Below are 15,547 nucleotides of genomic sequence, written 5' to 3' on the forward strand. Positions count from 1 at the left end.
AATGAGATTTAGTAAAAGAGAAATCAAAATCTCCACACTACAAGAAAAAAATAGAATCTCACAAAATGTCAATTACAGTGTTCAGGTCTATTCTGCTTTGTCCAAATCTAAACACGCAGACTGGACCATTGCTTTACAGTCAACTAATGAGCGAGACCGAAATTATTACACTGTAAATGGTATCAGTAGCTTCATTATTATCTTTTTCATCCAAACTTATGCAGAAAACGTCTGTTCTTTCCTATGTCTTTAGTAAAAGTTTAAATACATATTTGTTCGGCAAGGAAATGAGACATACTGCAAGACGGCATCTCATCTGGGCCTGGGCAAGGAGGAAAGGTCTAGTTTGAGTATCACCGATGTGTGAGACACGACACGGAAGTCTACAACCACAGTACGCACTACAGTATGCGCACAATATTTACTCACTTCAGTGCATGCCGACCGCGATTGGTTAAAAGTTTAAGTGAACAAATAATTAAATACAAAGTGCACTCCGCCCTCGCCTAGAAGGCTGGTGCTGGTGGCGGCGGCGATGCCCATTAGTGACGGGCACCACAGTGCCAACGGGGATCAGACGATCGTCCCAGTGCCGTCGTGAAGACAGGGGAGGGGTTCCACTGTGTCCCAGGGGTAGCACTGCGCCCCATCTCCCTGCCTCGGCAGCAAAAAAACACTCGATCGTCCCCTCCAGCCGGAGCTCATCGCCCGTAGAATCCAAAGCCAGCAGCATCTTGGAAGAGTCCAGGTCGAGCTGGGAATGCCTTGGGAGCCCTTCAAGATGACTCTCGATGGAATATTATCTCAACTGCAAGACGCGCGCTTTCTGTAATTCATTAATGAATGGAAAACCCAGACTTGAAGAAGCTTTGTTGAAATATCTCACGTGCAAGATGCAAACCAGTGGACATTTTTTCTTAAGGACTCCCAGGCCCGAGGCTTTGTTGAAACGGGAGCCCGCATCCTGCACGCGTTGTTGAGAAGAGACGATGGGCCATGAAAACCGTTTGCCAGGCTACAAGTCCACGGAAGCGAGAGCCGGGGTTGGCCGTCACGGTGCCGGAAACCGACCTCCAACGGGAGACGCATGGGGTTAAAGGGAAGCCCAGGCAAAGGGACTCGTTACTCGAATGGGATCCAGACTTTTAATCAATTAATTAATTCACCATCAATGTGGAACACAGAGCCACAAGCTAGAAGCCACATCGTGGAAAATGGGGCCCGGGCTTGCGCCTCGCGGTGTGGAAGCAGAGACTGGACTCGAAGACTTGAGGAGGCACCACCGAACCGAGAGGTGGGCACGAGAAAAGAGAAACAGTGACATGGGTCTCCCCCACAGCAGCTCGGCAGGCACATCGCGTGACACGGACTCCAAGGGGGGGAGCGCTGCTCAAGAGAAACGACCATTGAGAGACGGTCGGCCGCCCGGCTCAGTCCTCCTTCTCGCGGGTCCACTTGATCATGGTCTCGGGCGAGCGGTAGAGGAAGATGAGCTTGGCGTAGAGGTCCTCCTCCAGCTGCAGCTCGCCCGTCTCGCGCACCAGGAAGATGTCGGTGCACAGCTTGAGTGCGCGGTCCACGTTGGGCAGCTCCTCGAACATGATGGAGTGCGAGATGCCGCTGAAGAACTCGCGCACGAACTTGCCCACGACCAGCACCACGGAGGCGTACAGGCCCACGATGCTACGGGGGGTTGGGTGAGCCGTCGTCGCCGGAAGGGGTGAGGAGTCGTGAAAAATATACGGGGGGGGGGGGGGAGCAGCGGAGGGGGGGAAACAAAGGTTGAGGTAAGGGGTCAGGTGAGAGGTTGAGCCGTGTATGTGATGACATAGGCGTGGTACGGTCATCTCTCAGAGGTGAATAGATTAATGAGATGGAATCTTTACTACTTCATTTGCTTCTTAAGAAAAGCATTTCCTGTAACATTCGCCCACTGTATATTTTCTGTTATCAGGCAGCAGCCTCAACGATTAAGAGGACTTTGCACTTAGGTTAAGCCCAGTGATCCCAGACGGTGACAGACAGTAGCAGACACTCCGACTCCGTACTTGTGAGCTCCGTTCCGTGCCGGAAGCCCAGAAACTAAGCACCCATATCATGCATCACGTGACTTCTCTGCCTCAATTACATTTTTATTCAAGCTTTTCTCACTTTTTCTCAGAGGAAAATGCTATATCCTGCTTAGACAAACATGAAGAAAGTTATTGAGATCATTTAATTTTGTCTAATCAGAGCCCGGTCTGTTAGTGCCTGCGTACAGCGGCCGTGACCCGCAAGTCGCAAGGCTTGCGAGTCACAAACGCCGGTGAAGGGGTCAAACCAGAGCCCTCCGTCCCACTGTGGGACTTCAACAGATAGCGGCCTCCCGCCATCATTAGTTCGCCCCGTGAGCAGCGCCGGCGCGCGGCGCAAGCGGTGCCGAGGAGCAGACGCCGGCGCCTCCTTCGTACCCGTAGCCCGCCAGGAAGCCCAGGCTGGGAGGGCTGACGCGGTCGCTGAACACGATGATGCGGATGTCGTCGCAGCGCCTGCCGGGGCAGTCGCTGCGCAGCTGCCGCAAGCTCCACCACTCGGCGTGGCTGCTGCCCGCCGGGCCGCCCTGCCTCAGCACCAGCTCCACGTCGGAGTAGCTGCGCTCGCCCTCTGGGCGGGGTGGAGGGATGGGGGTGGCGGAACGCCGTGGGATGCATGACAACGGCTCCAGCGAGAGCGGGGAGGTTTCTCGGCCTCGTGGCTTTCACTTAACTTAGGAAAACACGACTTGTTGCTTAATTCCACCGAGCCAAGTGCCTGCGGCTCTGATTGGATGATTGTCTCATCGCAGGGGCGCCATGTTGGCAAGATGTTAACTACCTCGCCTGGTATGCAGGAGGTCGTGGGTTCCTCCCCAGACTGACGCCTGCTGCTGTATATTTGGAGTCTGCGTCTCTCTCTTATCATCATCACGGTGGCTAGATTTTAACTACCTCGCCTGATATGCAGGAGGTCGTGGGTTCCTCCCCAGACTGACGCCTGCTGCTGTATATTTGGAGTTTATATGTTCTCCCTGAGTCCTCCGTTTTTTTTCCTCCACATTTAGAAACGTGTATTTAGAGTATTTGGCTGCTATACATTTTTTTGTTTGGCTTGGCAGCAAGGCTTCTGATCGTATTGGATGATGAAGTCACAAATATTTCCCTGGTGCATACAAACCGTGGTGCAAGCAGGGTGGTTTTGATGGCCAGTTTTTTTAAAATGACAAATTGCCGAAGGCTGCCATGCGACGGTCCTTCATGGGAGATGCAGGACAGGTAGTGGGGGGTCCAGGTGTGAGGCCTGGGCACGAGGGCTCGTGGGAGTCACCTGGCAGCATCTGTCGCACGGGTGTTGAGTCCGGGCCACCGGGCGCTTTCAGGTACGGAGGGAAAAGGTTCTTGATCAGCCTGCACACACACGAAGCAAACAAAGACAAAGATTCCCCACATAGCCTTTAACAGACTGTTAGAGCAAGTGCTGTTAGCGAGTATCTATGAATGCCAGCACGGCACACGAGGGGGTGGGTGCCCAACACCACGCCTGACCACCTTTGTATCCCCAGTGGGGATGATTATACACCACACAAGGTGGTCATTTGAGGCCCAGGACCTATTCAAATAATCGTCACCGATGTTGGCCGTGAGCGAGAATGGAACTCGGGCTGCCGGGTTTGTAGCGCAGCGTAGCGCTGAGTGCGAATCACGTGTCCAATGCACTGGCACACACACACTCATACTTGACTGTTTGTGATTCACTTAGGCAAACGTTATTGCTGATACATGTTTGTTTATTTACCTTTTAAGAAATGTCGGTTTAAAGCTGAAAGGGTTAAGGTCTTTAAGGCAATAAAACAGTTGTGTTAAGATGTTAACACACCAAACAGAAACCTTTTGCAAGGAATCCTGTCTGCATTAGCCACAGATACTTGTGAACATGCAAACAAAAACATGCTCTGGTAGTATAAGATGCATTATCTTTGAAACTGATTGGTCCCCGCCAGAGGCAGCTTTCTTTAGAGCCTCGTCTCAAAGTGTTAGACCAGAGGATGCCAAAAAGCGACCAGCACAAAGACAATGCCACCATCAGGGCATTTATAGCTCGGGGTGAGGTTTTATTTGAAATGTAATATCAATGCCACTCAAGGGGGTATAAAAAGATTGTACAAACAAATTTAAAGATTAAAAATAATGTAAAATACCGAATGGCAAAAATACACTCAAAGGGAAGCAATTATGAAGTAGTGAGTCTTATATTCCCTCGTGAACACACGTAGACTCGGAGCACACCGAACTGCAGGTATCCAGTAGCGATTATAGGGGTCGAGAGGAGGTGGGAAGGGAGGATAGACGAGGGAATGGTAGAATGATGGTGGTGATGCTGAGGTGGAGCGGGAGCGTAGAGTGAAAGGAGGTTGATGTGCAGTAGAGAGAGGAAAGTACATGAACTCCTCTACTTACGAACATTAGACTTACAAACTTTCAGAGATAGGAACAAACCTGTCCGTATGTCCGATTGCCCGTTCGGACCGAGAGTCGTAAGTTCAACCACCGCACAAAGGATGGCGGTGGTTGTTCGGTGTCATTACCCAGAATTCCCAACATTCCTGCCTGGGCCACCACAATTGTCTGTTGTTGTGTTGTTGCTGTGCGGTTCACTACGACGTTCTCTCTGATTTTCACAAACATTATCAACCCCCATCATGTCTCAGAACCAGTGGCATCTACATCTACAGAACGTGAAGAACCAGTGCCATCTATATCTACAGAACGTGAAGAACCAGTGGCATCTACATCTACAGAACGTGAAGAACCAGTGGCATCTATATCTACGGAACGTGAAGAACCAGTGGCATCTACATCTACAGAACATGAAGAATCAGTGGCATCTACATCTGCAGAACAGGAATATGAAGAACCAATGGCATCTACATCTGCAGAACATGAAGAACCAGTGAGTAGTTCCGGGTGCAGAATGAATGGTGCAGGGTGCAGGCCATACACAGCGCTGTGCGTGCTGCTGTCCTGCAGCATGGCAGCGATCTGTGCGCGTGCTGGGTGAGTGGCGTTCATCTCAATGGTGTGCTTCTCGCGCGACACCTCCGACTTCCCCCCCATCTTCGGGTCACTGCGGATAAACGGGGACATGGGCGAGATGCGGGGACACGGACATCCAACCGTATCACGGGCGCACGCTTCAGTTCGTCGATTAAAATGCCGTTTGCCGCTCGGCTTGGCGTGGTGAGGCGAGGCGTGGTACGGTCGAGTGTGGTCAGTGAGCCACGGTGTAGTATGGCACGCTAAGGTATGGTGCCACGGGTATGGCATGATTTGGCATGTCATGGTTCGGTGTGGTATGGCCGGGAAGAGTGCAATGATACAGCGACGCGCAGCGATGCATATTACGTACGTATGTTTAACTTCTTTCGCACCAAACGTAACCAACCGCGCTATTCCGAGGTGCTATTCGGAGGTGCGTAAGAGCGCATAAGGTGTGATGGGCACGGGGTGCCTTGGCACGGTCAAGTGTGGCTTGGCGTGGCACGGCAGGGCCTGAGGCAGTGACGTGCGGAGTGAGGGGCGCGCGATGATGGCGCGGCGTGTGGAGTGCCCACCGCTGTATTTTCCAGTAGAAGCGCAAGGTGATGCCGGACGCGTTGCTAAGTAGCTCCTGGATGAGTTTGTTGCGGCTGGGGGGGCTGATCCCCCACACGGCCGTCGAGTTCCCGGCCAGTCGCGCCGTCGTGATGTCCTCTGCCGAGTAGACGGTGATGAACTGCATCGCCGACTGCGCCGGGTAAACCACGCCGCGGTTAGAGCGCTCACCTCGCGCTCGGGACGCAGGTTCACATCCGGCCCGGCCCATCGTCCCTTTGGGGGCTTTATAGAGTATCAATTTATGGATAGACATCACCATCGTCATCGGTTTCATATTAATAACGCACCTCCTGTGCAGTAGATCTCAAGGCGCCGTGCCACAGAGGACCCCCAGCGGCAGCTGTCCCTACGTAGCACAAAGTGAAGGCGGCACTGGCCGGCAAGTGTGCATTAGCCTGCCAGCAGGGGACGATGTGTTTCTGCGTGGATTCCCGATTTAGTAATTTACAAGTATTGATAAAATTTTTACCAACACAGGCTATATAATGTCACGGGATCTTTAACGTACGCTGTGCAGCAGACGGCGCGAGTGTGATGGTGAACACACAGGCCGCAATATTAACCAGGGAGGCCTCGGGGCTCAACCGCGAACCTCTGCAACGAGCGGCAAAATGCACTCGAGGTGGGCCACGCCATTGGCTCACAGCTGTGGTCATGCCATGGATGGACTGATCCCCACGAGGGAATGTGGAATTTCCGCCACTGGATCGGGACCAAACCGGGAGGCGAGTGCTGCCTGGTTGCTCGTTTCTAGAGGGAGACACTTCGACGTCATCCTCGAGGGGCAGCTGGCAAACTTATGGGCACAATGGCCACGTGAAAGCCATTAAAGCAGCACCTCTGATAATCTGGGTTTGAATCCTAGACGGGCCCTGCACGATGAGGCCCGCAGGGAGAGGCTGGGTGTGCCCTACCGCTTGGTTTCCGAATGTGTTGGTGAGTTTCTTGTATTCCGTCTCGGAGAAGCGAACCAGGGACTGCTGCTGGGCACTCATCATGTACAGCGGCTGTGAGAGAAACACAGAGCGACACAGAGAGAGATGTGGGCACTCATCATGTACAGCGGCTGTGAGATACAGCGACTGTGAGATGCAGACAGAGACACGGGAAGTGTGAGAAGCAGAGAGCACATTTTACATTTATTCAAAAACTTATAAGGGGGAAAGATGACCCTTTAACATGGTAGTTTCAGCGACAGGCATTACGAATCACATTGTGTGTCCCGATGATCCTACAATGCAAATAATCATCATAATGCAAAGTGATGTTACGTTCAAACGTATATCCAGCAAACTAAGTATAACATACCGTTTTTATGTGTGTATGTTGAACTGCTTTTGCACCAATCTCACTAATCGGAGGTGCGGTGTACAGTAAACAAAAAGCCTCTCATGTCGCTGGTTATCGCAGTTACCGCCACAGCGGCGTTCCAAGAGGTCACAGGTTCCACCTGCCGGCGGGGCCATTGAAACGTTGCGGATTTCTGAACCCCCCCCCACCCACCTCTGTCCACCGAGCAGTGCTACTGGGTCCACCACAGTGAGTGCATCTGCAGGTCGCGTGCGGTGGGGTAAAGTGTGGGTGTGTTCCCATCGCTTTTGAGACGTCCGGCCAATGTGAAAAATGGTCGGACAAAATACGGCCTTCCGGAGCTCCCTCGAGAGTGGGAGGGCCTTCTGCCAGCGTGGTGCTAGTGAGCCACTGGGAGCTGTGCACTTTTAAATCCTCACAGAGATTTAAAACTAATTTCTGTAAAACTGATTTTCGTGTTTAGTTTGTTGTCCTTGGCCCGCAACTCGGATTAGCGCGGTTTGCGAAATACGGTGCGTGAAAGAAGTTCAACATACACACCCACATACATGCGAGAATTAACAGGGCTGCATCTTTAACCTTGACATTGACGGCGTCGCGAACGCAAACCACCCCCCCCACCCATGCCGTCAGGCGGCCACCGCCCCCTCCCCCGCACCCAACTCCACCTCGTATCCGCCGAGAGAAAGCGACACGGAGACGTCGATGGGCGGGTTCACGACCCCGGCCACCGACTTGACGAGCGACATGAAGAGCAGCGGGAACCACACGATGCAGATGAGCAGGAAGACCATCATGCCGCCCATGCCGTACTTCACCATCTTCTTCTTCTTTTGCCCGCGCGGCTGGGGGTACCTCTGCGAGCCCGGGGGGTAAAGAGCAGAGCGGAGCGTGCACGGCAGGGCTCGCACCAATGGCCACATCCGAGTGCGCACGAAACATTTTGATCGGTTCACGTTCCTTTAATTACTATAATTTTCAATTGCTTTGTTTCACACAAATGTCAGATAGAAGAGTAAATTCCGTGTTTTGTACTTAGTCTGTTGTCCTTCCCCCCAGTGCGAAAGAAGTTCAACATACGCACAGTATGTGCGGAACTCTCACAGATAGCAGTGTGACATCACATCATGCCTGATGACAGCCCCTGCAACACGATGCCATAGAACTTGCTCGAGTGCCTTCAGCGGGCACCTGATCCACATTAAGTGGTGGAACTTTCTTTGTCAACCCCGCAAGGAGTGTCTGCCACGTGGCCACTCCGAACTAAGGATATATAACCGCAATATGCCAACGAGGGCCAAACAACGACTTGTGACTGGGACGGATATTTTGGGCAGTCATTGGCGACCGGGGCGAGGCCGTGGACCAGAGGGGCCGCTGCGATCGCGTGTGGCTCAATCCCCTGACATCAGCACGGGGCTCGCTATACCCTATCGTAACAAAGACCAGACTCTCCCAGTCTAAAAGTCAATTTTCCATTCTGCATTATGTTTCATCTGCCACCAAAAGAGTTGCATCAGTACTGCAATATTTACAATGTTATACAATGTTGAGGAAATACATATTTTAATCAACGAAAGTAACGTCCAACAATGGAAGAGCGCGGGGTGGCCCCTCCCCCCGACCCTGTACCATGAACGGTGGACCGGCCGATGCAATCGGCGACCCTTGGCCTATCAGGGCACGTCACGACTAGTGGCTGGCGGGGCCAAGCGAGCCCATTCCGCATGACCCCTGCACGCCCACGGTCCGCTGCGCCCCACCTTCTCGGACTCGCGCCAGCACTTGAGAATGAAGGTGTTGGCATAAATGTCCTCGATGCAGATCCAGCTGGAGAGGCTGAGCGTGGTGTCCGTCCACACCCAGTCCATGATAGCGCGCAGCTCGATCAGGAAGGGTACCAGGCGGAACCTGCTCACGTACGCACGAGGGAGCGGGCGGGGAAGCGCGTCGACGCTTCCTCCGTGGGTTGCCGCCATCGCGCTGTGCGGCTCTCCGACGCGCGTTGGGGGATCGGGCGGCGCGTCGTTCAGAACAATGTCCGACATTTCGCTTCCACGCGCCCAGGAGCCTCTCCAACAACCGGAATGAAGAAGCTCCCGGCGCACGGAGAAAAACCGCGCGTGACATCGTGCCGAACGGCGCGGCGTACGAGCCGATTGAGGATTTTTACGTCTAGATTGAAAACTAATTTCTTACAAACTACTTTTTATGTTTAGTTTATTGTCCTTTCCCCGTACCTCCGATTAGCAGGGTTGGCTACGTACGGTGTGAAAGAAGTTCAACGTACGTACATACACCGGGGAGCCAACGTTGATGCTCCCCATTTCCCTCCAGCATCTGTTAAGATTGTTTCGTAATCCAGAACGGCCATAAGTATTATAAAGTATGGAGGGGATGATGTTGTTATTGCTTTGGGGTTTAGTGATAAGACATTTGCACCGGGGTGGTAAAATTATTTAAGCAATAAATGTGGCTATCACCTGCAAGGAGGTTCTTTGGTTCCAAAAATATCCAAGCCCTGCCCCCACTGCAGGCCGTACCAACGAGCAAAACGTTTACCTAGGCCATGGTCTCACTGGGACGTGGCCTTACGGGGCCGTGGCCTCACGGGGTCGTGGCCTCACGGGGTCGTGGCCTCACAGGGTCGTGGCCTCACGGGGTCGTGGCCTCACGGGGTCGTGGCATCACGGGGTCGTGGCCTCAGAGGTCGCCGCGCTCGACTGGTGGCTAGATGGCTTGTGTTAGTAGGGTCAAGTGCTGCCATTGAACGCCAGGCTCAGGGTTGAGGGCTTATTGTGTCGATGAGGATTAAGGAGATCGGTGAACAGTTAGGTAACAGAAAAAATATAGGTGGAGCCCTGCAATTCCTTGCTCAAGCCATGGCTGGCTGAAGGAACTCCACCAGAGGGAGCTCTAGAGAGCCACTCAAGAAGTTATTTGGTCTACTCTTACACGCTGCTCAGGCATTTTGTAAGAGGTGGAAGTTCCTAACGTTCTTCCCCGCTCCTACTGGACATCTGCGAAAAAGAACTTTATAGCTCCTCGGATTCCTCCTGTAGTATAAAAACTGATTATGATTACACCACCACACGGAACCTGGGGAACCTACTCACACTGCTGGGTAGACAGAGACAATGGTGGGGGGAGGGGGGGCGGTGGATTTAAGAAACTTGCTCCGATGTTTCAACTCCCGCGTCAGGAGACCAAACTGGTGACCTCCACATTGCCGGCGCGCTGACCATCACGCCACGGCAGCATCCCGGTGAAAAGGCATGAGGTTGTTGGATGCAACGTCAAACCGAATCGAGTTCTCAAATTTAGTACAAAGAGTTTGGCCTAGGGCCAGACTTCCTCGGGGTGGTCAAGGGACGTGGAGGGTAGCTGGGCGCTGGGAGGCGGTGAGTGAAGCGCTCACCCCTGGAACAGAAAGAGGTTCATGTAGTTGTATTTCTTGGTGAGGAAGTTGCCCAGGATGCGGGTCGGGTAGCCGCAGCGGATCTGGTAGGCGGACAGCCCGAAGTACACGCACTTCACAAAGTACCACAGCTGGGCCACTGTGTTCAGGTTGAACTTCCTGCATGCCAGACGCGCAAACAAAACACAAAGACAAAAGCAAAGATCCCCCCCATTTTGCCGTATGGACCGTCGGGACACGCGCTATTAGCCAGGACCTATTGTAGCCGGGTACCAGTGGCCACGCTGCACGTGGCAGCAGCAAGGGTTGGTGGATCACGCACAGATGTCGTGAAACTCCCCTTCTCGTCGCGAGAATGTGGTATGGCTAAAACGTGAACTCCACCTGTTCCGTCTGCATGGGATACAGTGTTGCCAACTCGCTCGCCTGGGTTTTATTTGGGTGCTCCGGTTTCCTCCCACGTGTGAACACCCATGAATTGGTCGATAACGCATTCATACGTAGAGGAATGCAGAGCTTCGGGGGGGAGGGGGGTATTTGGCACCGGCGCACCGGCTGCCTGCGTTCCCGCTTGCCTTTGGTTCCTCCTCGTGCCTCCGAGTCGCTCTCTCTCCGAGAGGGAGCGCATTACGTGCGGAACTCTTACAAGCTGAAATCACTGCTATTATTGTTGTATAAGACTGGCATGGTACGCGAGGGTGTGTTTGGGCCAACACCGCACTCTCCAACCTTTGTCTCCCCAGTGCTGATTATTTTTTAATATATGGCACCAGGTACTTGTTTTAAGACTGAGTTGATCTAGAGGAGGCCCAGGACCAGTCCAGATAATTGCCTCTGTTGTTCGCCGTGGTCAGGATGAATTGAACTCCGGTTGCTGGATTTGTCACGTGGTGTGCTAACCACTATGTCTGTCCATTTCTACACAGAAAAACCCACAGAATTGTACAAAAGTGAACAAGGCCCGGAGTTGGGCCCGTACTTGAGAATTGTTACGCAAGGATGTTACGTTGCCTAGAGAACCTGCACACAGAGTTAATATGCGAGCCAAGGGCAATTGCGTTCAGGGTTTTGAGTATTGTGGAGCGCTAATTTAAAGGCTGTTGTGTAATGTTTAAAGGTTGACAATTGTTGCATCGGGTTAAGAGTTATCTTGTGACAGAGGTTCAAGGTTGAGGGGTGCTGTTATGTAGAGATGTCACAGGTTGAAATAACAACTAATCTAATCTGTTGACAGGGGTGCACAAAGACAAAGATCCCCCGTGTTGCCTACACAGACTGTAGAGGCAAGTGCTGTGAACGAGCACCGATTAAGGCTGACATGGGGGGGGGGTTGCCAGCACCACGCCCGGCTGTCTATGCCTCCGATATGCTAATGTTTACACGCCGCACCAGGTACCCATTTAAGGCTGAATCGACATAGGGGTGACCCAGAACCGGTTGTGATATTCGTCGCTCGCATTAGCCGTAAGTGTGACTTGAACTCGGGCCGCAGGGTCCGAAGCGCAGCGCGCCAGCCACAGGCACAACACGCAGCACTCGCCGCCCACCTTGGTGATTAGCGACTGCCCTGACACAGCAACAATGTGCAGGGGGGGGGGGGTAACGGGTTCAGGAAACAGCTGCCGTGAGGAACGGCAACATACTCAAAGAGTTGGCCAACTGCACATTTGTGAACTATGAACTAGCTGATGAAGAATTACTGGTGAAGAGTTGCTGATGAAGAGTTGCTGATGAAGAGTTGCTGATGATGCTCGGAGAGCCTGAGTCGTTGCGTCGCAATCATTTCAATGTTTGCCGATCCTCGTGTGGGGGTAGGGGCTGGGGCCGGGGTAGACATGAGGATACGGCTCAAGGACGTGGGGCTGTTGTCCATGAGTGAAAGGCATTCAAACGAACTTCACACTGTTGTGGCCGCTGTGTAGAGTTCACGAACGCCACTTGTGTGCTGCTTTTGCCAGGATCTTCCGCGACTCGAGGCGGCTGTCCTGGTCATCCTCGAAGTCTTCCCAGGACATGAAGAGCCTCGGGTTGCGTAATAATCCACCGCTCAAGGCAAGGCGTTTACGCCGCGTAGCTGTCCCGCTTCCAGTAGTCGGAGGCATTCCCCTATAATTTGTTTTAACCTCAGGGGTAGCGACCCCATTGAGGATCGAGGTTTTGGTTGTTGTGGTAGTGGTGGAAGTGGTGGTGGGGGTTCCAACTTGGCACAGTAGGGGGCACCGGTGGTGCGTCCGCCAATCATCTCAGTCAACCCATGGCACCTTGGTCTGCCAGCGAGCCTTTCACACTTCACGTGGCATCAGCGTGCACCTGGCCTGGCACATGGTGGGTAATATTGGTGGTGGTGGAAGAAGTGGTGGTGGTTGTGGAGGAGGAGGTGGTGATGGTAGTGGAGGCAGTGGTGGAGATAGTGGTGGAGGTGGTGGAGATAGTGGTGGTAGTGGTGGAGGTAGTGGTGGAGGTGGTGGAGGTAGTGGTAGTGGTGGTAGTGGTGGAGAAAGTGGTGGTGGTAGTGGTGGAGGTAGTGGTAGTGGTGGAGGTAGTGGTGGTAGTGGTGGAGGTCGTAGTGGTGGTAGTAGTGGTAGAGGTAGCGGTGGAGGTAGTGGTGGTGGTAGCGGTGGAGGTTGTAGTGGTTGATTAGCGGTGGAGGTAGTGGTGGAGGTAGTGGTGGAGGTAGTGGTGGTAGCGGTAGAGGTAGTGGTGGAGGTATTGGTGGTGGTAGTGGTAGTGGTAGCGGTGGTGGTAGTCGTGGTGGTAGTAGTCCGGAAAAAACAACCCCCTACCTCCTCGTGGTGCCGGGCGGCAACGCTGTGGTGGGCAGTGCCGTGGGGGGAGGGCCAATTTAAATTGGACTTTTCCCTCATTGCGTTTGTAACCACCACAGCAGCCAACATCATGGATGCATGCCAGGTCGAAGCAAGAACATCTGCTGGACTACACCATGAAAGAACAGCAGATGCGGGCCCATGTCATTGACACCAGGACCTACCGTGGAGCTGATCTGCCCACTGACCATCGACTTGTCATCTGTAAGATGCACCTGCCATTCTTCCACTCCGGTGGTGGATGTACACCCAGGACCCCATTCGAACCCTTAGTGGTATGGTCTCAACTAGCTGATGAAAGTTGCCAGCGACAATTTAATCATCGCTTGCGGCTGGGGTTGGCATCGTCCCCCACTCCTCCTGATGTCGAGGGGAAATGGGCGAGGTTTAGGACTGTGGCTCATGCAGCTGCAATGGCTGCTTTGGGTACACGGTCCAGACCTCCCCAGAAACACTGGCTGACAGAGGAGGTGTTCAAGCTGGGAAAAAGCGACAGGCCCCCTCTCATCGGCTACAGCATCCCACATCGAAGAATGAGGAGGCTTACCGCAGCTTTCGCTCGGAGGTTCGGAGAGCCGTGAAGTGCTGCAAGTATGGGTGGTGGTCACGGGTTGCTGAGGAGATAGTCTGCCTCAATCACCCGCGATCACAAATCGCTCTTTAATTCCATCAAAAAAGTAACCTGCAGCACCACACCTATTACCATCATTAGGGGAAAAAATGGTGATCCAATCTCCGACCCCCAGGAACAAGTTTGCAGATTTGCTGAGCATTTCTGTGAGGTCCTGTGGGAGGGGAAATCCCTCAGCCCGGAAAACAACGTGGGACAAAGTGGGGATGACCCTGTCGAGGCTGCTGTGCCTCAATTATTGGAATAAGAAGTCACCCCCTGTGAGTGGCTGGCTGAGGTGCCATCTGTTGAGGAAGTACTGAATGTGATCCAGAGCCTGAGACTAGAAAAAGCACCGGGTAGAGATGATCTCCCAAGCAAAATGCTGAGGGTGGCGTTTGTGCACAGACTGCCCTACATGACATCATAACAGTCTGGACCACTGGACGGGTTCCGCAGGATTGGAAGGATGCCCTGATGGTCCCCCTCTTTAAGAAGGGGAACCGCACAGGGGCATCTCACTCCTCAGTGTGCCGGGAAAGGTACTGGCAAGGATTATTCAACATCGCCTTGCTAGGCACGCTGACGAGAGGCTTGCGGAGCCCCAATGCGGTTTCAGGAAAGGGCGGTCCTGCACAGATGCCATATTTTCTGTCCATCTGCTACAGCAGAGGTGTAGGGAATTCCAACAAGACCTACATCTCTGCTTTATTGACCTGGTCAAGGCCTATGATACCATCAGTAGGCCTGGGCTCTGGGTTGTTATTGGTGCTTTCGGAGTCGCTGACCCTCTGCTCACGATCATTAAGGACCTTCATTATGGTGAGCGGGCCCCGGTAAAACTACGTGGCCGGGAGTCGGAGCCATTCCAGGTTCACCTTGGAGTCCGACAGGGATGTCCTCTGGCTCCCACATTATTTAACATCTATTTCGACCACGTAGTTCGTGAAGCCTTCAATAGCTGTAGTGGAGGAATTTACATCTGGTACAGATACAATGGGAGGCTGATCGATGCCTGGCTACGGTCAAGGGATGGCTCCCTATTGTTCAAACATGTTATGTATGCCGATGATCTGGTAATTGCTGCTCACTCAGAGGAGGAGTTAGAGGTGCTGCTGCTGAACCTGGAGCTTGCCACTAAGAGGTGGGGACTTACCATCAGCCCCACCAAAACTAAGCACCAGCCTGGGTATTTTGTACCATCGGACACTCCACTCCCACAACTCAATTGGTGATAGGGCAGTTGTGGAGAGAGTGGAGAGTTTCCCATACCTGGGCAGTGTACTCATGACCGGCTCCGGTTTAACAGCAGAAGTCTCACTCCGAATCAGTTGAGCGGCATTATCTTTTCATCAGTTGCGTAACGCTGTGTGGAAGCTACCTAGTCTGTCGCTCCGCACGAAGCTTCAGGCCTTCTCAGCCACAGTCATTCCCTCCCTTCTCTAGGCTTCCGAAACGTGGATCACCCTAATGGAACATCTTCGCCAGTTATAAAAATTTAGGCTGGCCTGCCTACGATCCATCCTGGGTTTAACCAGGCTGGATTGTGTGAGGAGCTCACAAATCCTTGAAAGATTTGGACAAAGTCCCATCGGTGAGCTCCTCCGGCAGGCAAGGCTGCACTGGCTGGGCCATGTAGCCCGCATGCCCAGCCACCACATGCCTAAACAGCTTTTGTTTGGCCGGATCGAGGGGGCTAAACGGGCACGGCACG

General features: G+C 53.1%; 1 protein-coding gene across 1 annotated transcript in view; it reads right to left on the reverse strand.

The window, feature by feature from the left end:
* Positions 1-407: 407 nt before the first annotated feature.
* The window catches only part of LOC144946733 (piezo-type mechanosensitive ion channel component 2-like), a 121,585-nt gene continuing 106,445 nt past the window's right edge, over positions 408-15,547 (reverse strand). The window contains exons 46-54 of the mRNA XM_078875864.1: positions 10,399-10,557; positions 8,744-8,891; positions 7,649-7,837; positions 6,584-6,676; positions 5,627-5,799; positions 5,014-5,139; positions 3,343-3,422; positions 2,451-2,643; positions 408-1,683 (exon numbers count right to left, since the gene is read on the reverse strand). Coding sequence (XP_078731990.1) covers positions 1,431-1,683; positions 2,451-2,643; positions 3,343-3,422; positions 5,014-5,139; positions 5,627-5,799; positions 6,584-6,676; positions 7,649-7,837; positions 8,744-8,891; positions 10,399-10,557 — 1,414 coding nt within the window. The 3' untranslated portion in view covers positions 408-1,430. The remainder of the gene's footprint in view (positions 1,684-2,450; positions 2,644-3,342; positions 3,423-5,013; positions 5,140-5,626; positions 5,800-6,583; positions 6,677-7,648; positions 7,838-8,743; positions 8,892-10,398; positions 10,558-15,547) is intronic.

The sequence above is a fragment of the Lampetra fluviatilis genome, chromosome 42 (assembly GCF_964198595.1).
Source record: "Lampetra fluviatilis chromosome 42, kcLamFluv1.1, whole genome shotgun sequence".
Taxonomy (NCBI): domain Eukaryota; kingdom Metazoa; phylum Chordata; class Hyperoartia; order Petromyzontiformes; family Petromyzontidae; genus Lampetra; species Lampetra fluviatilis.